The following is a 27,054-nucleotide window of genomic DNA, read 5'->3' on the forward strand; positions in this document are numbered from 1 at the left end:
TAATCATTTCTCTTTCCGCTACTGACAGCATAGTCTCTATGGACTGACAGGAAGAACGAAAGACTCGAACCCGAACTCGAGACTCGAGAGATGAACTAATCATTTATCTTCCCGCTACTGACAGCATAGTCTCTATGGACTGACAGGAAGAACGAAAGACTCGAACCCGAACTCGAGACTCGAGAGATGAACTAATCATTTCTCTTTCCGCTACTGACAGCATAGTCTCTATGGACTGACAGGAAGAACGAAAGACTCGGACCCGGTCGAACCCGAACTCGAGACTCGAAAGATGAACTAATCATTTCTCTTTCCGGCCCTGCTGTATCACACACGGCACGGTCGGCCCAGCAGACAGATCCGAGTCAGACACTGGCGAGTCGACAGCTAATGTCTCGAGACACGAGAGGAGAACTAACCTGATAAATGTGAAGTTGCAAAGGAAAGAAGGTCTCGGATCAGGAGGTGAGGTGAACTAACAGAATCAGACTGCAATAGCCTGAACTTAAGACCCAACAACTAATCAATTAATAAAACATTTCGGTTTCTTATAATTTGGCTTTGGCTGCATTACCCTATAGTTTATTTTTATTCTTTTTACAAATGTAATCAATATTTTCGTAAGTACTAGATGTGTTGGGATATTTAACATGCCATTTTAATTATATTATGCTGAAATGAACGAAATGACTCGAAAAAAGATTCGTTCTTTTTGCTGAACGAGACTCAAAGATTCGAGTCAGTAAAATGATCCGAACTTCCCACTACTAACAGGAAGTGGAGAGCGAAAATCAACCAACTGCTGTCATTGTGCATCGCGTCACCAGTCTGAACTAACCATAGAGCAGAGCCGTTGGAAGAGATTTTAAATTTAAATTTCTAACGGCTCATAGTTTACGTATGCATTGAGTATTCATAAATATTGTTATTATTATACAAACTAGAGTATTTATGAACGGTTGGGGTGATTAATGTATCTTTAGGCCTATTATATTATTTTAAATTAGAAAGGAAAGTAAATTTAAAAAATGTATTCAGTTATATCATAATCTGCTTGACCCTGTTGTTGCCTTTCTTTGATGACGTTGCAGGGCATTCCAAATGAGTGATTATTGTCAGCGAAGTCCACTTCAACTGATGTACCGTGTTCAGGGAGTAGGGAGCAGTGAACACTGCGTAGGGACCCTGTCAAATGGAACGCGCCTTAAATACATTTGTTCACAGTAGGCAACATACAGTAAATCCGCTATGGCTACACATCCGTTGTCATGTGACTAGATTAACCAGAAGGGGGCAGCACCATAACAAATAACCAGGGCAATGATGCGTGCTAAAGCACTCGCAAAAAAATGAGCTTTGTCTCTCATTTATTCTGAAGATTACATCCGACACGGCCAGATTTGGGAGCGAAGGCCTTTAAAAAATAATTTGCACAGCGAAATGATGACCGTGATTGCGATGATAATGGCGAAATGAAGCCGTATAGCGCAGGCATCAGATTTGTTGGGGAGTTCAAGACGGTTTGCATTAGAAGTGATGGGGGGAGAAGATATCCGGATCCCGAATAAAACCCCGTGAGATTCCAACCGCTTGGCCAGACGAAACCGACCTCATCCACCACATCCCGCCAGTGATTGTGAGAACATCCTTCAGCAAATCTGTAGGGAATGAGGAGGAATCTGAGGCATGCATACATGGAAATCTGACACTGATGCACCTCTGTTGGCCTCTGTAACGCCGCGTTATGGAAATAGGAGGATAACGGTATTCAAGCGGCTTTTTGCTCCTAATGGCAGTGGCACCAAAATAAACCTGTCGATCTTGAGCACGTGCTTTTGAACTAGGCGTTTGTCTGATCAGACCGACGGAATGGTGTCTTTGAGATGTCACAGGAGCAGGTATATATGGGCCACTCTGGGAGTGCTGGCGTTGTTGTGGTTCTATATCTTCCCCGTGTATAGGCTTCCCAGTGACAAGGAAATGGTGGATGAGGTTCTGCGGCAGGGACAAACATGGAGCAGAAACCAAACGGGAGTAGATATGTACAGGTATTTCCATTCTTTTAATATCACATTCATTCATTCATTCATTTTTTCAGTCATCTATGATGTGCAAGGTCAGTTATCTGTGATGGAATTTTAAGTGGCATTTCAGTCTCAGTTGTCTCTTTAACTGTAGTTAAGTGAATGGATTGGTTGCACTAGGTATCTCGTAAATGTAATCTGGCTTTCATGCTGATATGAGTATTGCAGACTGCAGAGTGCAGACACCGATTATGAGAACGCGCATGCGCAGTGGGGGAAGATTTGGTTGAAACGTTATCTGCCCCCGCTCTGAACTCCCAGAAAGGGTGGCCATTGTGAAGCCATACATAGGTTGATTCTGTTCGGTCAATCTCATGATTGATGTATTGAATTGTATTTTTCAAATAAAAATTAGAAATAGTTTATGGACGTTATGGTTGTTTTGCAGTGTGGCATTTAATTTCATAACCATTAGCATATCTTCCCTTCAAATTCTCATTACCATAATGAGACATAACAATATCATTCTCATTAATGGAATGCAATTTTTTTTTCGGATCAATATATTTAAAATGTTAAGTTTTTATATAAAACATTTCCTGTGCTTCCTAGTTTGATTTATCTCATTTAATAGTTTGCTATTAAATTAAAAATGCCTCAGTTATGAGAAACGCCATTAGACATGGTAATTAATAGAAAAAAAAGTTGGAGAATGTACTTAATTGACATAAAAGTAATATCAGAAAATAATGTGTGACAAATTTCAAAACATTCCAAAGAGAAATCTTTTCTAACCGTATTAGCCAAATCTCTACTATAACTTTTTATCAATTTTACACATCCTTGCTGAATAAAAGTATTAATTTCTTTAACAAAATAATAGAAAACAAATTACTGACCCCAAACAGTTGAACGGTAGAGAATATTGTCTCAAAAGATTTCTATTTTAAATAAATGTTGTTCTTTTTTTTATTTATTCATCAAAAAATCCTGAAAAAGTATCACAGGATATATAAAAATACTAATCAGCACAACGGTTTCCAACATTGATAAAAGATCAGCATATTTAAATGAAATCTGAAGGATCATGTGACACTGAAGTCTAGAATAATGGCTGATGAAAATTCAGCTTTGCATCACAGAAATACATTTTGTTTTAAAGTATATTAAAATAGAGAACGGTTATTTTAAATTGTAGTAATATTTCACAATATTGGGGTTTTTTCTGTATTTTTCATCAAAGAAATGCTGGCTTGATAAGCATAAGAGACTTATTTCAAAAACATAAAAATAGTCATGTTTTGACTGGTATATTGTGTGCGTGTCATTAGATTTTGGTTTGAAATTTATTGGGACAAGTTTACAGTTGTAAAATGATTCATGTCAGTATCACACAGCTTTTGGTAAATTAGAAATAAATCTGTTGGTCACAATCGCAAAGACCTGCTGTGAAACATTACTGGAACCTGTTTGGACAGTGGATGCCAAAATGATTCATTTGAATAGGCTATTCTTTTACCTGCATGCTTTTCCATTTGTGCTTGCTTTCAATTTGGTCATCAAATTAGTTTGTGTAATTGCACAGCAATTGTTCTGCTAAATAAAAGACTTTCTGCTTTCAAGAATGTGTGCTTGTTCTCAGTCAATTCAAGGGACATTTTCACAAGCCCATTTCTGTTGTTCCTTCTGCTAATGTCACTTGTTTTGCTTTTTTGTCTTGTTTGGCAGGAAGCTGCTGACAGAATGCTGTGATCCAATGAAGATGTTTGCGATTACTAAGGAGAACTCTCCAATAGGCAAAGTCTTGTGGTATGATGGGGAGATCTACCATTACCACACGGTCAACAATGAAACCTACCCGTTATTTGTTCAGGTACCGTCTTTCATAGAAGTCAGTGAGCCCCCAAAAAATGACTAGCTTAGAAAAGCAATGGCATTCTTCTACTTGTGGTTTTAAATCATCCCCAAGTCCCATGTTGCTTCTAACAGTAACCTCAATTAACACAGATAAAATTGGTATTTTTTTCTTTACTATAAAATGTAGCTATGAATGTGGAAGTGTTTGAAAGAGCAGTTGGTCCAGATTTTTTTTCTTTCCACCCCCACTCTCCATGAGGCTCAGCGTTGCGCTCTGCCTTCTAAAATTAAACAGGCATGGGAGAGACACCCGCATGGGTCCTGATTGTCCTGTACTTGGCACCATGCCGCCTTCAGTCGCAATGTTCCTCCTACACTGTCTCAGAGCCCACGCTCATTTTTGGCCAAATATACACACTGTAAAGTTTCAGGAGTGAAAACAGCATTTAAATGCTGTAGTGAATCGTTCTATGTGAGGAACATGACTCTCCCGAAACTGCAACGACTGTCTTTTATTTTTTATATTTGTTGAAGCTGCTTCACAGAATGCTCTTGCAATGTTACAGTGTCCACTTATTATAAGCTTTTTTGTGGTTTATGCAGTTATTAACTCTTTCCCCGCCAGCGCTTTTTTTAAAAAACAGTGAGTTTTTGATCATTTTCACAATTTTCATGGCCCCCAGTATATTTTGTTGTATGAATATCTGAACATGCAATATACAGAGAACTCTGCTTTTAAACAAAAACCCATTTAATTCTTCATGCATTCTTTTTTTTTTTTTTATCAACACTTGAATGTTGAAAGGCAACATTTTGAGCAAAAAGCTGAGAAAATCACTGGTTTGTCAGAGTACGTCAGGATGGGATTCAGGACAATGATCCAAAACATGGATGGAGTAGATCGAGTCCATCAACACCCCCAAATCTCGCACAGTCCTATACCTCATCCTTGGTCGACATTTCATTCAGTAACATTAGGCAGTTTTGATTTATATGCTGTGAATGTTGATGATCTCGTTATTTTACATATACATATAATTACATATGATATCGCTTGTTTCTGCATCGTCTTTGCATGCGTTTTGATCAGGAGATTCAGTACTCTTTCAGAAGATGCACCATAGCGCCCCTAGCGTATAACAGTGAAAACACGGAAAGCCGGGGGAAAAAATCCTCTCAATGGCGGGGAAAGAGTTAAAGCAGAACTAAGTAACTTTTTTACCTTAACCGAACAGCTTTGGAGTCATTGTAATGTTTATATTACTGATTTCGTGTTGAATGGTGGTCGTCTCTTCCACCCCCCTGGTGCCTGTGAGCCGCAAAACCACCCTTGCAACTTTGGGCCGGCGGGCCACCGGCCTCAGTGTTAGCAAGTATCGTGTGATATCAGGTCTCGCGAGGTAACGAATTGCTTTACGGCACTGCACGCATACACGCCCCATCCAGGATACGGCTAGCTATAAGAACAACTATCGTCCCATGGCAAAGCTGGCATATAAGAAGCAGAAAGCTAGAAAAGCATTGTCGGAGGAACAGATAAAGAGGAAATGGCAGACTGACCGAGCGAGGAGTCAGACACGAGTAAACATCGGACCTGCGTTTTCAGAATGCCGAAAAAAAACAAGAAAACGCGGTCGGAAGAGTCAAGAAAAAGGTAACGAGAATCTGGCAAACGAGGAACCGGACAAGAGTCCCACTCGCTCAGTCTTTCACTGTTAAAGTTGATTCCTGCGATTATCATGAGAACAGTTGTCAATATCTCACATAATTATCAGGACATAAATAAGCCTACATGTTGTAAATAGTGTAAATGAGCGCAATTTGCAAACTATTATGATAAATTGCAATAATCATGTCTAACAACATCATAACGGACGTTACGAAATCAGGGCTCTCAAGTGTCACGCATTGAGCGTGACAGTCACTCATTTCGGTCTCATTTCGGTCTTTTGTCATGATCTCCCCCCACACATTGTATTTCTCATGCTGAAAAACTATTTAATAATATATTTAATATGCCAAAACTCTGGCCGCGCCGCTCTCACTGTGGAACCGGCAGGAATCAAGCGCGTCTCCTCTGGTGTTGTTCGTCGAGCTACACAATAGCCAATCAGAAAATAGCACTATTGTATCTGGGTAAGATTTAACGCAACAACCAATGACAAAAATGTATCTGTTGGCTGGATGTCACTCTTGCCTGTCTTCAAAACTTGAGAGCCCTGCGAAATAATGCGACGTAGATGATACACTTTATTGGTGTCATCTGGCATTTAGGCTCAGGTAAGCCTAACGCGGTAGGCTACTTTATTATTATGAAGTGCAGAGGCCGTGAGTGCAGATACGCTCTGCGTGAGTGGTGTTTACGACAGTAACGTTAAATACAAGTACTCTACAGCGACTCTAGGGATCGCTGTTTGACAAAAACAGAAATCCTGCATAGTGCCGCTTTAAAGTGAACTGGTGCGGGTCGCAATATTTTCCTCTTATTTTCAACAAAGTATTTAAATTTATTTTTATTTTTTTTATGGGCTTTTTCTTTACTGATTTGCTTGCAAGATCTGGCAACATGATTCAGGCTCATGGCACATACAGACGAGAGATGCATCTCTTATTTTGTATACATATTAACGTGCATCATTGTATCTCATCTCTCATCATACGTCATTGACAATTAGTAGTTCAATTCGGTTCCGTACACACTGCGCAGAATTTTCGTATATGCGTTTGTCACTACCTGCATTTTTTGGTTCCTTCTGTAAATAACTGAACTGTGTGTTTACAACACGAAAGGGTGAATTGTAAACCGAATTTAGCTGCAAGTGAGTATGTGGCCATTTATGCACACACAAATGTGCAAAGCAATATCCTACACCCACTATCAAAAGCCCCCACCTCGTAATCCTCGTTACACTATGTTTACTCAATGAGATCTATGGGTAATGAGGACTTATTAGCATTGACTCAATGCCTTTTTTTTCCTCTGAATAATTTTATAGTAGAATTTGTTATAAATGGGTCATTTGTGTCTAGAAAACCCATTAAAATATTTACGTTCTACACAACGCTCACTGTCAATCTCAGTATTAAGTTTCAGAAGAACAGCATCCTGCAGACTTTCTGTAATTGAATTTAACCTTTTAATCTGCTGGAGAAAAAAACATGTAATGTGTTTATCACAGCATTATATATCATTCATGCCAGATTAGATCACTTGATCATACAAGAGCTTATTTTCCTGAGGGATATTCACCAACTGGTTTCAAAGTGAAGGCTATTGATTTATTGGTTGGTTGGTTTATTGATTGTGGGATTTACAGGTGTAATTCATCACATTATCTCGGTTAAGTCAAAATACCATGTGCTTATGGTAATGTCATGTATATTTTTTTCCAATTCAAATGATCTTTATTGGGGTGAATCTGTGAAATAGCACAATATTGCCTAAGCAATAGACACATACGAACATCTAGATAAATTAATGGGTAAAAAACATATGTTTCCATAATCATATTATACTGTACATAAATGTTATCACAATTAACAAAAAAGACTAAGTAAATGAATACAGAGAGCAGTTATAAAGGAAAAAGAGGGTTCGGCCTTTGTCCCTCATACTGCGCTGCCAGGTGTTTTCTTTCTCTTCCAAAATATATGTAATATTGTAATAGTGCTTTAAATATTATAATATGTAGTATATGTATATTATGTGTGTCCCTCATATGATGGCAGGAGGACACATACTGCGCTGCCAGGTGTTTTCTTTCTCTTCCAAAATATATGTAATATTGTAATAGTGCTTTAAATATTATAATATGTAGTATATGTATATTATGTGTGTCTGAGCAAATGGATATGTTTGTTTCAGTCAAAATTACACTCTCAATGGTTATAATTATATAAGTGTCCAGTTTTGAACTTGATTTATCATTATTATTTAATATTATTATTAATAAAAAAATAATAATAATAAAGTATTTAAAGTAGGTATTGGGTAAGACTCAAAACAGTGCATCATAATTATGACTGGATGAGCCACTTTTGAAACCATATACCAACTGTGAGAGAGCCAATACATGATGTAGCTGCACCTCTTATTACTTCTGTATTGACACACATGGCTTGGACCAGGAAGAAACCTCCTAGCAATACCATTGGAACTTCCCAGAAAACAGTTAGCAACCACTTTGTAATACACTAATAACTACTCGGGGTGCCTTAGATACAGTGTATACCCACAACACTCTGAATCCTGGCAAACAGACATTTTTTTTTCAGAAAATGTCAGAATCTGGTTTTGATTTGAAGGAAATCCTACAACTCATTTAGAAGGAAAATGTCTGATGATGAGCGTTTATGTGTGTGAGTGAGATGAAAATGCTGGCCTGTGATGCTAATGGCTCACCAGGGGTTTTACAAAGTGTCAGAGGTTCACCGAGTATATGAATATTGAAGTATCCTTGATTTGAATATGTATTCATCAAAAGAAACCAATGGAAATGTCATTTGTGTGTGACTCTTTATTATTTGACCCACTTCTGTAACTCCCACGATTTTTGTGTTGCTAGGATACACCATTGCATCTTCCTCTAAAGAAGTGTTCAGTTGTGGGCAATGGAGGGGTCCTAAAACACAGTGGTTGTGGAAATGAAATTGACCAAGCTGACTTTATCATGAGGTGAGAAGATGGTAATATTTTCTTGTTCTGGACTGGCTGAGTGTGTCAAATTATATAAAAAAGGAGGGGTGTAATGATACCCTCAAGTCACAATTCGATACATATCACAATACCGAAATCACAATACGGTATTAATGTGATACTCCAAGACATGGTAAAAGATTAATAAGAAATGTACTGTTGATTCAAATTCCAAATTTGATATTATATTGGGTGCGTAAATGAATAGGGCTTGGACTTTGTGCTGGTAACCCAATGCACAGGACAATTGTGACACCAAAACCGAACAAAAATATTCATGATTCTGAAGCTGAAAATAGAAAATTATTTTAGACGAATATGCTTGGAATCTGTCAATGACTAAATATAGGCTGTTTAAAATAATGCCACTTTTTACTGGTAACAGAAGACATTTGGCATTATCAGGACCCGCAAGTATTCCCCCATTGCATTATTATGCATTATATTCAACATTATATATAGCAGTTTAATTTAGTACTGACACTAAAACTCTTTTTCTCAGTAATTTTCATTTTGTGCAAACTATACATGATGCCTATTGTTGATACACATTTTGACATTGCGATAGTTACACCCCTAATATTTGCAGAACATGTCAAATTTATATATAAACATATTTGCATGTACAAGCTAGAGCAAATGTGAAATGCAGAGAACGGTTTTATAATAGTAAATCTTTTATTTAGTAGTAGTAATCTTTATGAATGTGGTTGTAGAAAATGAATGACTTTAACTGTTTCTTGAAAGTAGTGATGTTTCAGAAAATTGGGTCAAGGTAGGCAGTTTGTTCCATCTAAGAGGAGTGAAAGGGCTACATTGTAAAGGAAGGTTTTGCACAGTAGGGAACATACTCTTGTAGGATTGAGGTAGGAGGCTCCATTTTCAGTTGCAGTTCTCAAGGCTAGAATCAAATCCTTGAATTTGTATTAGGCAGCTACATGTAGATCCAGGCCAAGTTGTCTGAAGGCCATGTAGAGATGGAAGCTGAGCATTGGGGTTGTCAAGTTGGAACAACAGGCATATCATCTCCACTGGAAAAGCTATGTGCCTTTTTGATCAAGCTTAGTCAAGTCACCTTTATTTATATAGCGCTTATTATAATGCAGATTGTTTCAAAGGAGCTTTACAGAGATAACAGGAAAATAATGTTGTAATGATATTGTTAAATATAAAATTAAATGACCCCAACTTAGCAAGCCAAAAGCCAATGGCAACAAATGCAACAAAAAAAGGCGACAGTGAAAAAAGAAACCAAGACTCCATCAGGTGACAGAATGGAGAAAGAAACCTTGGGAGAAACCAGGCTCAGGCCAGTTCTCCTCTGGCCAATGAACGAATAGTGTATGATTATGATTCAGGCAGCATTACAGATCATTACAGTTGCTAGTGAGGTATAGTGTATATCATGAAAAGGAGAGTGGCTGGACTGGAGGATCTGGTGATTTACAATATATAAGTCGGCAAAGCAATGAGGAAAGATGATCTGGAGTTCGCTCTTGCCATCCATTATGGAGATGTATTGAAACCCAGCAGGTGGTCTTGGTGGAATGTCTGTATTTGAAGCAAGATTAGATATCAAATAGCTTGTTTTGTGAAAGAAAAACATCGAACTGATTAAATACCTAGGTGTTTTGACAGAAGAGGAAGGAGAGAGGCTAGTCTGTCGTTGTTGACTGCTGTAAGGTGAAGTGTTGATTTTATTTTATTTTTATTTTTTTGAGTAGTGGGTTACCCGAGTCTGCTTATGTCATAACCTAATCTCTCATGACTTTCAACTTTCCCTGCATCAGTGAGATCTAATAACATCTTTGGAGTCTCCTGCAGAATATTGGAGAGAATCTGGTCTAAGGGATTGGAAAAGAGGGAAAGAGAAGAATAGAGTACATGTAGGCAGTGGTTATTTTTGGGTAGGTAGTGGTTAGTTTTGGGTGTGTGGCATAGAAAAGCAGTCACTGATGGTTGCTGAAAGAAACATAAAGAGATTGATACTTGCTCAGGTCAGCTGTGTCTCTTAATTTGGCCATTTTCTTCTTGGCAGTGCTGAGCTTGATCCGATAGTCACAAAGACTTTCAGTGAGCCAGAGGCTAGAGTGTCAGCTCCTGGATGGGCCACTTTTCATGCAGTGTTTAGATTCTCAAGACTGATGATTCTGTCATTATTTAGATGCTCATGTCCTTCCAGACCCATATTTTCTTTTGTGGAACACAACAGCAGAAATGTAAGAATCTAACAAATAGCATGCATTGATGAATCACACACAATAAAACCTGTGACTTTCATTACTGTATTTAATTAAGAAATGTAAGACTTTGCTGTTTTTAACAACAATGCTTGCTTATGACATAGACAGAGGAACATCAATCCCAACATCAGGGAACATCACTCCCAACAACCATTTTTCTTCAATCCCTCTTCATCTCCTCTACCTCTAGATGTAACCTTCCTCCTCTGTCCAAAGAGTACACCGCTGATGTTGGTACCAGAACACACCTGGTGAGCGCAAATCCTAGCATTATTGAAAAGAGGTATGTTGTTTTCTCGCTTTATTTAGTCTTTTTTTTGGGGGGGGGGGGGGGGATATCTTTCTGCTCTTCCTGTATATTACCGCAGTCTTTTTAATAGGTGCACACCAATATTTTTGTCTCAGCTGGCTTTACTATGGTGATAGCATTACTGAATTTGATTAAAAATATTGAAATTGTTAGCTTTTTTATGATTATTATTTTAGTATTAACATTGTATTGAAACTTTTGACATCACTAATGGGCACTTATAAATCCATTTTTTCATCTCTAAAGTAGGGATGCGCCGATCCGATACTCAGCATCGGAATCGGCTCCGATACTGCCATTTTTGCCGGATCGGGTATCTATCAGACGAGGCCGATCCAAATCCGATATCGTGCGTATACTATTCTTTGTTATTGTTAAGCCCCACAAAAGCACCAAAAACAGTATAAAGCACCATTAAGTTTTCGTGCACTATATTACAAGTGTTCTCAAGCCATTATAGTATAATGTGAGATAGATATTAACATTTAAGTCATTAAATTCAAGATCACATAAACTTTTCCCTCCGCTGCGGCTGTCAATCATTCTTCCTCCAGCATTCAACAGCGCGTCGCGTTCGGTTACGACAGTCAACATGATGAAACTCTCTCCAAGATGATTCTACGTTACTATTATTATTCTTGATCTGTAGATAAAGCTCTATGGTTTCACATAAAACAACTTTATCTTGTTGGACTTTATTGCTGTAGCTTAATCATGTTTCTACCGGGTGTCTGTTAGATCACAACACTAGAGTAGATAGGATGGCCATACATCCGGATTTTGGCCGGACAGTCCGGATTTTAAGCTCCACTCACTCACTGCCCGTAATGATTCCCGTAAATTAGTTCAAATCTCCTGGAATCTAGAGCCGCGCATGCGAGACAGAACATGTGAGAGAGACCTTGCGTGCCCTCAGCACAACGCCCCCCCCCCGCCCCCGTAATTTTTATAATAATAATTTAAAAATATATATTTGGTCTAAAATAACATGAGGCCCAAACAGGCGATCTTCTTTGGCCAATGGACGCAGCGCCCGACGAACGTTTGCAGACATCCCAAGTCTCCCTTATATTGATAGCGGCTCCCTTAGTTCAAATCTCCCGGCATCTAGAGCTTGCGAGCTCCAAACTGTGTATCGCGTGCAAGACAGAGAGAGCGAGAGACAAGCAACACCACCCCCCCCTATATGTGTCCTCCTTTTTGGTGTTATGGAAATGGCCACCCTAGTAGAGTCCAATATAATTGTTCTTCACGCGCACAGTAACTAAAAAACTGTTAAAAGAAAAGGCTCAATAAACAATTTGCCTAGATAGATAGCCTACTTACTGTATAATACACTACGCATCAATATGTCGTTTGTGCTTTGAACTTTTCAATGCAGACTAGAGGCTGACATTTTTTCGGGAATCTCACGGGATCACCTTGGGATTCCTGCAGGATGGGAGTCATCTTTGCTATTAATCACGGGATTCGGACGGTACAGGATAAATGGTTAACGGTAGCAGGCTGGAGCGGGAATCAACCAATAGCAAAGACGACAAAAAAAGAAAAAATTAAATGCACCATTTTGTAGTTTCCTTTTAATACGCCTACAATGTAACGCAATTCAAAAATAACTACACAACCCAGCCGTCCCAGAAGCCATCAGTGCTTTTTGTCACGGCTTACCGCCGGAATTCAAACAGCAGTGATGGAGAGAGCTAACAGCCACGGAGAAGTCGATGTGGCAGAAAATGATTTACAGCGCAAAGTCAGAAGTAATGGAACTCATTATGCAAGAGCATAATTTATGAAAATCGTTAACATGTAATTAAAAAAAACTATAAATGTAAACTATAAATGTATTGTTTACTCAACAAGAAATGAGTAAAATGCAGCTTTATGTGCTGTTTGGGTTTATTAAATTATTGTAGACATGGTGTGAACTATGTAATGTTTTTCTTTTATTAGCTGTCTTCCATTTTCTGGAGAAAATCTAGAAACGGGCTCAGCAGCTGGTCTAAAACAGGATGGAGAGCAGATTAAATCAAATTCTATGTATTAACTAAGCGCTAATTAAAGAAAAAAATATATGGGAGCGGTACAGGAGCGGGAATCAGTTTAAACAGGAGCGGGATGGGAGTGGGAGTCAATTTACCAGGAGCGGGATGGGATGTGATTATTTTTTAAACTTTGGTCTGGGAGTGGGACGGGACAAGATTTCTTTCTATGGGAGTGGGACGGGACAGGAGTGAATATCCACTCCCGTGTCATCCTCTAATGCGGACTCGACGTGCTGTGACTCCATGTTGCTTCAAGACGCACTGTATTGCAGCCTTTCATATCATAATACAGTGACGCAATGAAAGATTATTAATGGCCTATCTATCATATGTTGCAGCCTCATTAAACAGGTGTGCTATACATTTAAAACATGTCTCAATTGTATAGTAGCCTATAGCTATATATAAAATAATTTATCTTTTTGATTTTTGTTAACTTGTTTTTCATGAATGTATTTTACAATACAAAGAGCAATGTGTAACATTTTACCAGATTTAGTGTTACTCTTATTGTCTCTTATTTGTTTTTTTCACTAGATGTTCAGATTTTATACAATTATTGTGGACTTATGATTTTTCTAGACTAAATTTTACTGCTGAATTATCCACTAATATAGTTTATAAAAGCATTTTTGTCATAGATTATGATCATATATTTTTTGGATTTGTTTTTCTTTATAATTAAGTTGTCTGTATTGAGTAGATTGTGTTTAACATACAAAAGAGTGAGTATCAGTTTAACATACAGAGAGTTGTGTTGGTATCGGATCGGCATCACTCGATACTCAGAATTTTTGGTAACGGATCGGATCGATTCTGAAAAAAGTGGTATCGGTGCATCCCTTATCTAAAGTGAAATGTCGGATAAATTGCGCTGTTCTTTTGATTTGGCACTTTATTTTTGTCTTTGTCCACCTGCAAGACTAGTTGTTTCAGTAAAATAATGCTTCTCTCACTACATGCCATGTTTTTTCTAACTGTTCCATGTCTTCAACTTTTTTTACAATTACAATGAATTCTGTTGTCTGACAGTTCATAATTCTTCTAACCGCCGATTGCTATTTGTGGCTTCTGGGGAAGTAAGTATCATGTGGCAAACAGCAAGACAGAATTGTCTGAAAAGGACTCTCAGTTCTCCAAACAGCCTACATGTCTTGAGGGATGGATATTGACCTTACTTAGTGGATTATCCCTTTTACTTCTTGCATTAGCTGGCATGAGATCTCTAGTCTCAAGTGTATTGGTGTTAGTACCATGGTCAAATATTTAGAATTTTATTATTTATTTTTATTAATATTAGTGCTGTGCGTTAAACGCGTTATTAACGGCGTTAACGCAAACACATTTTAACGGCGTCAATTTTTTTATCGCGAGATTAACGCTCTTTTTGGCCTAGCAAACAACACCACACCGGATAGCAAGACGGAAACAAAACAACAGGCACGCCGCACGTACTTGTTTGGGCTTGCGCGCCGGCCAAAGAGTAGTAGGCTAACGGTACGTTTTGAGTGGATGGCGCGAGCGCGAGACGCCGATCTAGAGACGTGCACTCTCAACGCAATAGAGTGCGGCGCGGGACTAGATTTGATGGCCGAGTGCGAGGGCGGGCTCGAGCGGTAATGCACTCACTCTGTGTGCGGATACGGGAGAATAAAACGATTCGCGGGACTCCCGCAAACTAGAAATATCTATGAATAAAACATAAAAACTAATACATTTTTATTCATATGTTGCAGAAAAGCAACAAGAACAACTAAAACAAAATAGAAACGATTTACAGGCCAGAGTTTCTTTTTATAACATGTTTGCAGCGTTGAGGGATGTAGCCAATCACAGACATATGAAGAAGCATCAGAAGCATTTAAAATAGACTCCCCTCACCGCTCAAAACAGACTTTTTGTTCAGTGCTGAATTCTGTAAGCTGGCAAATCCTCAAATTATAACAAACAAAGTGTATATATTATGAAAGATGCATTGTGCAGTCTGCTTCACTGATAATAACAGATGTGTGAGATTGCGATGAACTGATGTCAGCTTTTTAGGAATTAAGGGAGCGCACTTTGCGCGCATTCAGTCATGCCAAACCATGCACTCAGTAGCCTGCTTGCTTTTATGTTATAACAGTGGTTTGTGTGTTAATGCTTTAATAACAAATAATTTATCAGGAGCATTTATGCTGATGTGTATGGTGGCGACACGTAGGCGAAAGTATTTGGAAGTAGCCTACAAAAAAAGAGTCTATTTGCGGGCGGGAACGGGACAAAAATGTTGCGGGCGGGAGAAAGTAACATAGAAAATAGTTGAGAACGTCAGTTATAACGACCCACGTATGAAAAAAATTGACGGGTTTAAATCGGGCTTGGGCTCATAATTACAGTTTATGTGTCGGGCCGGGCTCGGACACAATGCGCACGGGCTCGGGTCGGGCTTGAATTTTTTGGGCCCGATCCAAGCTCTACAATGGATGACTTCAGACAGAAGCACATGGAGACCACAGCTAAGAACAAACTTAATGCTGATCCACTTTTCCATGTTGATAAGAGCATTAAAATTAGAAAAAATAATGAGACAAATAGAAATCAAGGGACATTTAGAATAGATAAAAATGTGCGATTAATCGCGAGTTAACTATGGCATTAATGCGATTAATCGCGATTAAATATTTTAATCGTTTGACAGCACTAATTAATATGCTTGTGTTCTAATTAGGGCTATGTGATTAATCGTAATTGTTTTTCAAATTTGGCTTCCATCGATTATGAAATTAAGGTAATTGAGGTCAAACAATTATTGCGCCACTTCCGCATTCCGTCCAGCACATCTTCCTTTCCTTCACAGCAGTGTTCTTTCGTTCCTCCCTAAAAGCCCGAACACAACATCCAAATCAGCCAAACAAGTGAGTGTTGTAAAATGCTGGTAAAATGCGGGACATGTTTGATATTAAGCAGTGTTATTAAAAGCGCATTAATCCACAACAAGAGACACTGTTCCCCACGTTAGCTTTCTGTGTGCATGCTCCAAGTTGGAGCTGAACGTGGATAAAATGTCAAAATGACATGACTTATTGGAGAGTACTTATGTAAACACAGCGGATTATGTCTTAAGTAAACGTACACGGTTGAGAAAGAAAACGCATGTGTAACAGTATATTGGATCCGTGCATTAGCTCTTAAACTGACAGCCGCTTAATAAACCTGCTGCAGTCTGTCATTAATGATAATCAAACAACAAAGGAAAATCACTCACTGATTGGACTGAATAACTTAAGTAGCTTTAATAAGAATTAATCTATTTTTACTGTGTACAGTTAGACTGTAGCAGTGTTATTTTACATTTGATTATTCAATTTTGTGTTGTAGGCAATTACTTGTATGAATACCACGGTTAGTTCATCTTCGTGAAAAACTTAAAACACTGTTTATTTAATTTGTATTTTTATTCTGTTGTACCTTTTTATTTGTCAGTTTTGTTTGTAAGTAGTTTCTTTTTTCTTATTGTACTGCTGACTGTTTACTTGTCTTATGAAGTTGAGGACCTTTTTCTTGCGTTAGTTAACCTAATATTAGTTCCCTTTCAGTCGCTCACGTTCGACGTGACGTCGACTTGGCGACGTAATGGGATCACTTCAGGGAGCCCTATCAACTTGGAGTGTCTACAGAACGAGCCAATGAACGTTGGTGTGCGTGAAAAGCGTCACATGCCCCGCCCCCCAGTGCAGGTATAAACAGGAAGCGGGTGCACGCACTCATTGTCTTTCACTTCGGAGCCGAGCTTTCGTTTTGACTCTGTGTTTCTGCAGACTGCTGCAACGTTGAAGACTGCTTCAATGGAGAGAAAATACTCTGTTCCAGTGCTGGTGTTACCGCGCGATCAGCGGTGGCCGCGAGCATTACAGCTCACAACTGCTGTTTTCACAGCATACTTTGTGTGTGTCTGTGTATGTGTCAGTCTCGGTGGTCGTTCCTCTTTGAGTATGTACCCCGATTACACCGCGGCTATCCCTGGGTGCTTCAGCACTGAGAGAGTTATTTTTTCTTTTCTATATTTTTTGTTTTCAACTAAAAGAGCAACACAAGCGTTCGTCCTTTTCAGGATGTCATTCAGCTTGTGCGTTTCTGGGTGCAGTCGTTCCCTGGCGCCAGCATACGGCCACAATTGTTGCCTCTCGTGTCTGGGTGTTCAGCACGCTGAGGCAGCTTTTGTGAATAGCTCATGTTCTCATTGCGGGAATATGACTATGGCAGCGCTAAGATCGAGACTTGCTTACCTCAAGGAAGGTGCAGTCCCCTCGCCAATGCCCAAACTAGTGTTTATTCTGGACCTCAGAATAAACCTACTTTTGTGCATGGTCAGAGTGATCTGAGGATTACCGTGAGGGCTTCCCCGCCGAGGCATTCTCCGCGGGCCCCTCACGCCTCTCAAGCGCTGCCGCCGTTGGAGCTTCCAATGGAACGCACTGGTCCTCCTCATGGACGACCAGCCGTGTCCTTTGGGGCCCCACCTGACGATCAGATGTCGATCGCAGCATGGGACGGGGAGCTTCAGTCCTCGGGAGATGAAGACTCGGCTGCGTTACCCCCTTCCGGGAGTGTGGCGTTGCCCGAGTCAGATCCAGAATGGGCGGCTATACTTTCCCGGGCCGCCGAGAAGGTCGGGCTTGTGTGGAACCCTCCACCACATCCCGAACCTTCTCGGTTGGACGATTGGTATCTCGGGGCGGGCCGTGCTGGTTCTCAGCGCGCCACCCCGGTACCATTCTTTCCAGGAGTGCATGAGGAGCTTACTAGGACGTGGACGGTGCCGTATAGTGCCAGAAGCCATCCTAGTGGCTCCTCCCTTCTCACCACCCTCGACAGCGGAGCGGCTAAGGGGTATGTGGATTTCCCGCCGGTGGAGTGTGCTGTCGCGATGCAATTGTGTCCGGCATCTGCTACCTCCTGGCGGGGCAATCCGCGCCTCCCGTCCAGGGCATGTAAGTTTTCGTCCGGTCTCACGACGAAGGCTTACAGAGCCTGTGGACAGAACAAGGGTGGTTCAGACCCAGAGCTCTTCCGGGAGCTCCGTGTGGCAACCGACCTCGCTCTCCGAGCGACGAAGGAAACCGCACGTTCAGTCGGTCAGGCGATGTCCACCTTGGTGGTCCAGGAGCGCCACCTCTGGCTCAACCTGGCGAATATGAGGGACACCGATAAATATCGGTTCCTGGATGCCCCTGTTTCCCAGGTTGGGGTATACGGCGACACGGTTGAGAGCTTCGCCCAACAGTTCTCATCCGCCCAGAAGCAGACGGAGGCCATCCGACACATCCTGCCCCGGCAGACCGCTGCTGCTCCTACCCGTCCGCCGGCCACAGACCCTCCGTCCGCTCGTCGCCGAGGTCACCCTCAAGCCCCTCTTTCATCGCCAGCGAGCAGCAGTGGCTGTGTTCCGGACACACTGACGCATGCCTCCGCACACTCACTCTGCCCTTCGTCCGAAGCAGGTACGTGTTGCACCGCACACTCAGACCCCACTCCGGGCGGCTGTACCGTCCGAGTCGGGTCCCTGCATTCCGCCACGCTGCCCCACCCCGGGTACGGCTGTGGTGCCGTTGGTCCAGCTTGCGCGTTGTCTGGGAGCCTGGCTAGCACTTCCCAGCCCGTCAGGCTGGCTCATCCGTACTGTCAGACTCGGCTATGCGATTCAGGGCGCCCGGCGTCCCCCTGTGGTCAGGAGCATTCTGTTCACCCGTGTTCTGGCGGACAGTGCCCCTGTGCTCACGCAGACGGTCCCTTCTAAAGGCCGCACCAACACTGGCTCCACGATCGAGTTCCGAGATGGGCGTGGCAGAGCGGCTCGTGCCGGGTCCAAGTGACTCCGAACTGTCGCCAAACTCTCAGCTTGTGGTCGGACCCTTCGTTACTGCGGGCAGGTTTTCCCCTAGAACAAGTGTCCAGGCACTCTGTGGTAACCACGGATGCCTCTGCCACCGTCTGGTGGGCCACGTATAACGGGAATGCAGCTTCAGGTCTGTGGACGGGGCATCAACTGCCTCGAGTTTTTAGCAGTACATGTTGTGCTGGGCCGCTTCAAAACGCCGCTACTAGGCAAGCATGTACTGGTCCGTACGGACAGCACTGCGACCGTTGCGTACATCAACCGTAAAGGTGGTTAACGCTCCCGCGGCATGTCACAACTCGAAGCATCTGAGGTCGCTTCGTGCCGTTTATATTCCGGGACTCCATCCCCAGGTGGTCCAGCTGATTTTCAGGCGCTTCGGGACCGCACAGGTAGATGTGTTTGCTGCCCTTGACACGTCTCACTGCCAGTTGTTCTATTCCCTGACCAAGGGGACCCTCGGAACGGATGCTCTGGCACACAGCTGGCACCCGGGCCTACGCAAGTATGCTTTTCCCCCAGTGAGCCTTCTTGCACAGACCTTGTGCAAGGTCAGGGAGGACGAGGAGCAGGTCTTGCGCCGTATTGGCCCAACCGGACCAGGTTCCCGGAACTAGTGCTCCTCGCGACAGCCCCTCCCTGGCCCATTCCTTTGAGAGAGGACCTGCTCTCTCAGAGACGGGGCACCCTTTGGCACCCACGTCTAGACCTGTGGAAACTCCATGTCTGGTCCCTGGACGGGACGCGGAGGTTCTAGGTGACCTACCCCCGTTGGTAGTTGACACCATCACTTCCGCTAGAGCTCCCTCTACGAGGCACCTCTATGCATTGAAGTGGAGCCTGTTCGTTGACTGGTGTTCTTCTCAAGCGGAGAACCCCCGAACTTGCTCGATCAGACCTGTGCTTTCCTTCCTGCAAGATGGGCTGGAGCGAAGGCTGTCTCCCTCCACCCTTAAAGTGTATGTTGCCGCGATTTCCGCACATCACGATGCAGTTGAAGGTAAGTCGTTGGGAAAGCACGACCTGATCGTCAGGTTCCTGAGGGGGGCCAGGAGACTAAATCCTCCTCGCCCACTCTCTATACCTTCTTGGGATTTGTCTCTGGTCCTTTCGGCACTTCAGAGACCACCCTTTGAGCCTTTGCAGTCAGCAGAGTTAAAAATTCTGTCCTGTAAAAACGGTAGTCCTGGTTGCATTGGCCTCTATCAAGAGGGTAGGGGACCTGCATGCATTTTCGGTCGATGAATCGTGCCTGGAATTCGGCCTGGCTAACTCTCACTTAATCCTGAGACCCCGGCCCGGATACGTGCCCAAGGTTCCCACCACTCTCTTCCGGGACCAGGTGGTGAACCTGCAAGCACTGCCTTCGGAGGAGGCAGACCCAGCCCTGGCTTTTCTCTATCCCATCCGCGCACTGTGCCTGTATGTGGACAGAATGCAAAGCCTCAGGACCTCAGATCAGCTCTTCGTCTGTTACGGAGGCCAGCAGAAGGGAAAGGCTGTCTCCAAGCAGAGGATGGCCCACTGGATAGTGGATGCCATCGCCTTGGCTTACGAAGCCCACGGCGTGCCTTGCCCACCCGGGTTGAGAGCCCACTTCCCCAGGGGTGTCGTTTCTTCTTGGGCGCTGGCACACGGCGCCTCGCTGACAGACATCTGTAGAGCTGCGGGCTGGGCGACACCTAACACGTTCGCTATTTTTTATAGCTTACGTGTTGAGCCGGTTTCTTCCTGTGTGCTCGCTTCATCCAGCCGGTAACACCAAAGTTCCCGCTCTAGTGTCTGCTTGCTGCGCCCCTCCCCTCCACATGGAGCGGATACGTGCGATTCTTTGCTCCAGTCGAGTTCCCCACTCAGGCGAACCCTGTAGAGTTCCTCTGCACCCCTTCGGCAGTCAGACGTTGCGGAGCGTCTGACGCCAGGCCTAGTGCTTGTATGCTTGTGTAACTTGTGCTAGGCTGGGTTCCATATGTGGTGATCCCTGCGGTGATCCCAAATGCGTATTCTTCCACGATCAGCTCCCTGCGGTGAGCCCGTGTCTTTCCCTTGGCAGAGTCCGCTCTGCCGTCACTGCCTGGTGTTGCCTCCCCCTTCTCAGGCTGGCGCCACCCCAGTGACATTCCATATGTTGCACTGCCCTCCGGTTAGTCCATATGTGTATTCTCCACATGTTACCTCCCTTTGGGCAGGATGTGGCTTCCGCAGCGTCCCTCTCCGCCGCAAAGGCCCGCTTTCCTAGGGTTATCCAAAGAGTTCCACTGTGTGGGGTATAACGGAACAGCAGTGAACTCCCTCTACGCAGGTCTTCCGCCCCAGCCAGATCGGAGTCTGAGAGTCTTCCATAGGGCGCTGGATGTGGCAGCAACCGCGGCGTTTTCCATGGGATCCCATTACGTTGCCACGTCGACTTCACGTCGAACGTGAGCGACTGAAAGGGAACGTCTCGGTTACTAATGTAACCCTCGTTCCCTGAAGGAGGGAACGGGAGACGTGACGTCCCGTCGCCACGGTGGCTGTCCATCGCTGTACGGCCGTCTCTATCTCGGCTCCTTAGCGAAAAACAATGAGTGCGTGCGCCCGCTTCCTGTTTATACCCGTGCTGCGGGGCGGGGCGCGTGACGCTTTTCACGAACACCAACGTTCATTGGCTCGTTCTGTGGACACTCGAAGTTGATAGGGCTCCCTGAAGTGATCCCATTACGTCGCCAAGTCGACGTCACGTCGAACGTGAGCGACTGAAAGGGAACTAATACTAGGTTAACTAACGCAAGAAAAGGTACTCAATTTCATAAGACAAGTAAACAGTCAGCATTACAATAAGAAAAAAGAAACTACTTACAAACACGTCGACGTCACGTCTCCCGTTCCCTCCTTCAGGGAACGAGGGTTACATTAGTAACCGAGACGTTTTTGCTGAAGTATTGATAATTGTGAATTTTCACTGATATTAAAAATTACTCATACTGTGAAATAAGACTTTGATCATATCTCCTACCAATAATTGTGATTTCAATATTGATCAAAAATAATTGTGATTATAATCTTTGCCATAATAGAGTAGCTCTAGTATTACAAGAATCTGTAAGGTATATCACAAATTCAGAAACAAGGTCAAGCACTGTATTTTTTATAACTCTATTATTCACTCAATGCCAAGGAAATGACAGGATGTCTAAGATGATACAGTATAAATAAAGAGCTAAAGTTAGCCATGGCTCATGGACTGACAGTTAGATTATATCAAAATATAAAATCCCATCAAAGAATTCATAACATCCATTGTGGCCACAGTGATAATTACAAAATAAAAAAAATATTTATATGAAACAATAGTTAAAGAAAGGATAGTTTTCAAACATGAAACACTGGCAGAACCATGACACAAAAATCCACTCTATACATCCACTCTAACCAAAGTAGTGATATTATGATCGTATAAGGATCTATGGCTATTTTTGACTTATCTTATCGTTCCTCTTTTTCCTCATCAGCTTTCAGAACCTGCTTTGGTCCCGCAAATCCTTCGTAGAGAGCATGAAGGCATATGGTTCCAGCTACATCTACATGCCAGCATTCTCTATGAAGCCTGGCACTGACCCCTCCCTGCGGGCATACCATACCCTTGCAGACACCGCCTCCAGCCAGACTGTCCTCTTTGCTAATCCAGACTTCCTTAAAAATGTCGGCCGATTCTGGAAGAACCACGGCGTCCATGGCAAACGACTCTCCACGGGGTTGTTCTTGGTGAGCCTTGCCCTTGGCTTGTGTGAAGAGGTGACCACTTATGGTTTTTGGCCATTTTCAGTGGGGTTAAATGAGCAACCGGTCAGCCACCACTATTATGACAACATTCTCCCATCCTCGAGATTTCACGCCATGCCTGAGGAGTTCCTGCAACTCTGGCACTTGCACAAGAGCGGGACACTGCGTATGCGGGTAGGCTATTGTGCGAAAGAGGGGCAGGAGCTGAAGAGGGAAAAATAAGTGGAAGGGTTGTCTGGGGCAACTCCATTTATCACCACAGGAACAGGATGGCCATCCTGTGTTTAGCATGAGAATACTGTGGCTTGTGAGGTGATGCCCCATCCCCCAATCTGGGCCTCTCTTTGGTGTCTATATGCTTGACCCTCAACTGCTACTAACACCCTTCCCTCTTGTTGCCAAGGGACTGTTGAAAAAGACTTGCATGCGTACCCATCCTCATGTATGCGCTCACTGGAAGCTTTTGTTTCTGTAGAAGTACATGGGGTGATGATGGGGGGGGGGGGACCCTTGAACCTTGAACCTAGGGGCTATTTTTTAACTTAATGTAAAGATAGATTAGGGAAGGGGCTGCTTCAAACAATGTCTTAAGATCTTTAAATGGGAAATCAGACAAGGAGAGCAATGCCTTGATCGCATATTTTTGTTTGTTTTGCCTTGGACTGATTCTTTTGGAGTTTTGAGGAAGTGGGAAAAGGAATAATGTGAAAATCATTCTTGCAGTGTTTAAATTTATACAAATCAGTGTAAAAACAGGTTTAGCCTGTAAAGGCAAAAAAGGAATTGATTGTAAATGCTGTATAGCCAGCGTTTAAAAAGCTGTTTCATAAATTTAAAGTGAAGGCTGCGGTTCAGGTATTATTTTAAGTGTTTCTGGTTTTATTTACTTTTAACGTTCAATGAAACGGGACCTCTACTGAGAAACATCTTGTCAGTCTAGATCTGTCGTGAGACAGATCTCGTACATGACACAGTGTTTTGTCATGTTTGGATTGGGAAGTCATGGGTTGAGAGACCACGTCCAGTTTGAAGACTTCCACAACAATGGATGAAAACCTTTGGAAGACGTCGAGGCACAAATTCCATAGAAGAGGGAGTGAATGGTTCGCGTGCCAATGAAAGTGCGATAACCTTCTGGGTGACTCCTGTGGCAGCATCTTTAATTATCATTTGTGTTAAAAGTGTTTGGGAATCAGGCATTGATGTTAGTGGTGGAATGAGCCATTGTGACATGCTAAGGTGCTGGACACCTGGTCTGGAACATGTAAATAGTCAATCACCAGTTTTGTTACTGTTTCCACAAGAATTATGGGTTCTCTGAATGTAATGGCAGCCATTTTGTGGTCTGCCCATTAACTTGTTTCCTTGACTTATTCATAGGCGTGCGTGTGCGTGTGTGTGCGTGTGTGTGTGTGTGTGTGTGTGTGTGTGTGTGTGTGTGTGTGTGTGTGTGTTAAACTGCACACAGGGAATTAGGTTTAAATCTTGTAGGTGCTAGCTGTAACGCATGCAATCCAGGTTAGTCTGAATATACATCACTGACAGAGAGTTGTAGGAAATATGCACTATTATGTATAGAGCCAGAAACCTCAGTACCAAAAATGAATATTCTTTCATCAATTACCCCTAAGACTTTTGTTTATCTTCAAAACTGTTTTTTTTTTTTTATGAAACTCGAGAGATTTTGTAAAGTCTGAGGAAAAACTTGAATGGACTTTCAGAGGAAATCTTCTACTTTGATGCTTTAAAATATTCACAGAGAAATCGTAAAAGCAATCGAGTGGTTTAATCCAAGTCTACTAAAGATGCACGATTGCTTCATAAAATTTTATTTAGGCTTTTATTCATTTAAGAACATTGCTTAGAACAACGCATGCTTAGAACATGGCAAATATGATAAACAGAAACTAAATGGTACTTTCTTGACACCTGAGAACAAACCTCATTGGTTCTCGCTTTAACTTTTTAAAGCAGTTTGGTGTACTTTGGTAGACCGAGTTTTGGACTTTCAATGAAGAGACCAAAATCTCTCAGGTTAGTCTTAAGAGTTTGGAACGACATCAAGGTGTGTAAATGATTATATAATTTATAATATAATAAATTAAAGGGGACAATGGTGTTGCCTTTAAATGTTTCTGCCATATAAAGAAGGTGTGTTAGCATTCAGATGGCTATCTGTAAACATGTCGACAGTTTAACGAACTTGGTTTGCAAGATTTTCTTTAAACTATTGTTCCATCATCTAATTCTACAGTCAGTTTTCTAAATGCAGAATTAGAAAACTTGCGCTATGGCGCCTTCTGTGCCAACTCTGAAAAAGTGGACTTGGAAATGATAATGAAATGCGTTGACATTTTTAGCTAGAAGTGGTTGTGGACACATTCTTGCGTAGACTGTTTTGTGCATTAATGTATCTAAGTTGGCCTAGACCTACTGTAGGCTATTTAATCATTGACAAAAAACATATCCAGGTCACATTTCACCCCAATGAAAAGAAAAAAAACTGACAATTTGGCAATTTTCTCTGATATTCTTATCTTAATGTGTTTGGGGAGTAAATGACAAAGGAAAGGTTGTACAACAAATAATGCTGCATAAATACATGTGTACTTCCAGAAGTATTAATTGTCATTAAAAAGGCCTTTTTTTTTCTTTAGATTTTGGGGTGAACTATGACAGAAGAGTGTTTTTAACTGGTTCTTTGAGGTTCGCCCTGATAGTAAAGGAAATGTGTGCCGTCATTTGAGTATCTTAAGTATTGGAAAAATTACAATTACAATATTTTCACACTTTAAGCCAATGAGTGCCTTTATCAGTATTATTAAAGGCCAAGGACATAATTTTATCAAGGACAAGTTTTGAGTCTAAGGATTATTTTATTCCCCCAAACTTAACCTACATTTTTTTTTAATGATTTTTCAAGGCTGATGCAGAAAGACTTATAATTTATGATGATTGAAGTTAAATTCCTGGATGGAAGTTTCACATTATCTTAGCATGCGGTTGTTGAAGGACCAACATACTGTACAATATTGTAATTTTTTTTAACATTGCTTAATTGGCATAAAACCACTTTATCGTACGTGTTTTGGCATTAACATCTTTATCGTACATGAAGCTTAGGAAACTGTTAAATGCTGGAGCTGATGATTATCTTAATTTTTTCCACCTTTTTGTGCTGTTCAGTTTTGTGAAAGAGTGAGGTTGTAGTAGTTTTTAAGTAGGCATTCATGACTGTGATATGTAATTGGTTTTTGAAACTGAGATTTTGACTGAGAAACTATTATGTATTTTAAGTTTTCCTCTGTGAGCCATATGAGGGTGAGCCCCATGCCGAAACTGAGCTTACCTCAACTGTTTTATTCACTTAAATTCATTGATGAAGCTCATGGGAGCTTGGAACTTGGGTATTTAAATACGTTTTACTCCACTAAGTTGTAAATGTGTCCTATCATGTTAATTCCTGGCTCAAGCAGTTGGGTAATGGTTTTTGTACTTGAGCATGTAACAATCTACTAACAGGAACTGGGCTAAACATTGTTTACGGTCCACATGAGTTATGCCAATATTGAAAAACAATTGTGTTAAAAGTAAGCAAATACTGCTTTTAAACAATAAAGACGTCCTGTCAACTCATCTGCTGCAGTATGTGTCAATTGTATCTATATTAATTTAGATTTGTGTTGAAATGTTGTTTATAATATCGGATTTTCTTTCAGTACATGTGCTTCACAGGTCCGACATTCTGTCTAAACACCCATTTCCTGTCCAAGACATTTGTAATGTCAGGGCCCAGCTGTGTTCTTGGAGATGGCCAGATGCAGAGGACTAATTTTATTGATCAAAGGTGTTGGATGGATGGAAGTTTGAGAAGCTACCTTTTTTTCAAAACTATTGAACCCAGTTTCTAAGGTTCCATGTGTGTAACTGTGGGAAGATGACAATTGTGGAGCTGCGATCGAGACTCTCGTTCCTGCAAAGGGGTGGAGTCCCCGTGCCTTGATCCAGCCCTCCCCAGAGGGTTGCTTCGGGCAGTGACGCGGGAAACCTGAGGATTACGGTGAGCGTGCTTCCTTCAGGGGAACCAACCCCCTAGGAGCCCTCATCCCTCTCACACTCCGAAGCCAGTTGAGTTACCAACGGACCATGGACCGTCCTCGAGGTGTGTACCATTCGTTTCATTTGGTGCTCCCCGCGACGATCAGTTGACGATCGCTGCATCGGAGGTTGGGTCAGACTTCT

General features: G+C 42.1%; 1 protein-coding gene across 1 annotated transcript; it reads left to right on the forward strand.

The window, feature by feature from the left end:
- The first annotated feature begins 1,091 nt into the window (after positions 1 to 1,091).
- Positions 1,092 to 26,448, forward strand: st8sia1 (ST8 alpha-N-acetyl-neuraminide alpha-2,8-sialyltransferase 1). Its single transcript, XM_077233956.1, has 5 exons — positions 1,092 to 2,048; positions 3,753 to 3,897; positions 8,447 to 8,556; positions 11,011 to 11,103; positions 22,542 to 26,448. The coding sequence occupies exons 1-5, from the start codon at positions 1,870 to 1,872 to the stop codon at positions 23,032 to 23,034; spliced, it is 1,020 nt and encodes a 339-aa protein (XP_077090071.1). The 5' UTR covers positions 1,092 to 1,869; the 3' UTR covers positions 23,035 to 26,448.
- The last annotated feature ends 606 nt before the right edge of the window (positions 26,449 to 27,054 follow it).

This window comes from Siphateles boraxobius, unplaced genomic scaffold (assembly GCF_051911475.1).
Source record: "Siphateles boraxobius isolate OS27281-9 unplaced genomic scaffold, OSU_SipBor_1 19, whole genome shotgun sequence".
Lineage (NCBI taxonomy): Eukaryota > Metazoa > Chordata > Actinopteri > Cypriniformes > Leuciscidae > Siphateles > Siphateles boraxobius.

What these genes read in the sequence shown, in the direction of transcription:
- st8sia1 (XM_077233956.1), top strand. Translation starts at nt 1,870, where the DNA reads ATGGTGTCTTTGAGATGTCACAGGAGCAGGTATATATGGGCCACTCTG. An exon ending in CAAGCTGACTTTATCATGAG is followed by an intron (nt 8,557 to 11,010) that starts GTGAGAAGATGG and finishes CTCTACCTCTAG; the next exon opens with ATGTAACCTTCCTCCTCTGT. An exon ending in CCTAGCATTATTGAAAAGAG is followed by an intron (nt 11,104 to 22,541) that starts GTATGTTGTTTT and finishes TTTCCTCATCAG; the next exon opens with CTTTCAGAACCTGCTTTGGT.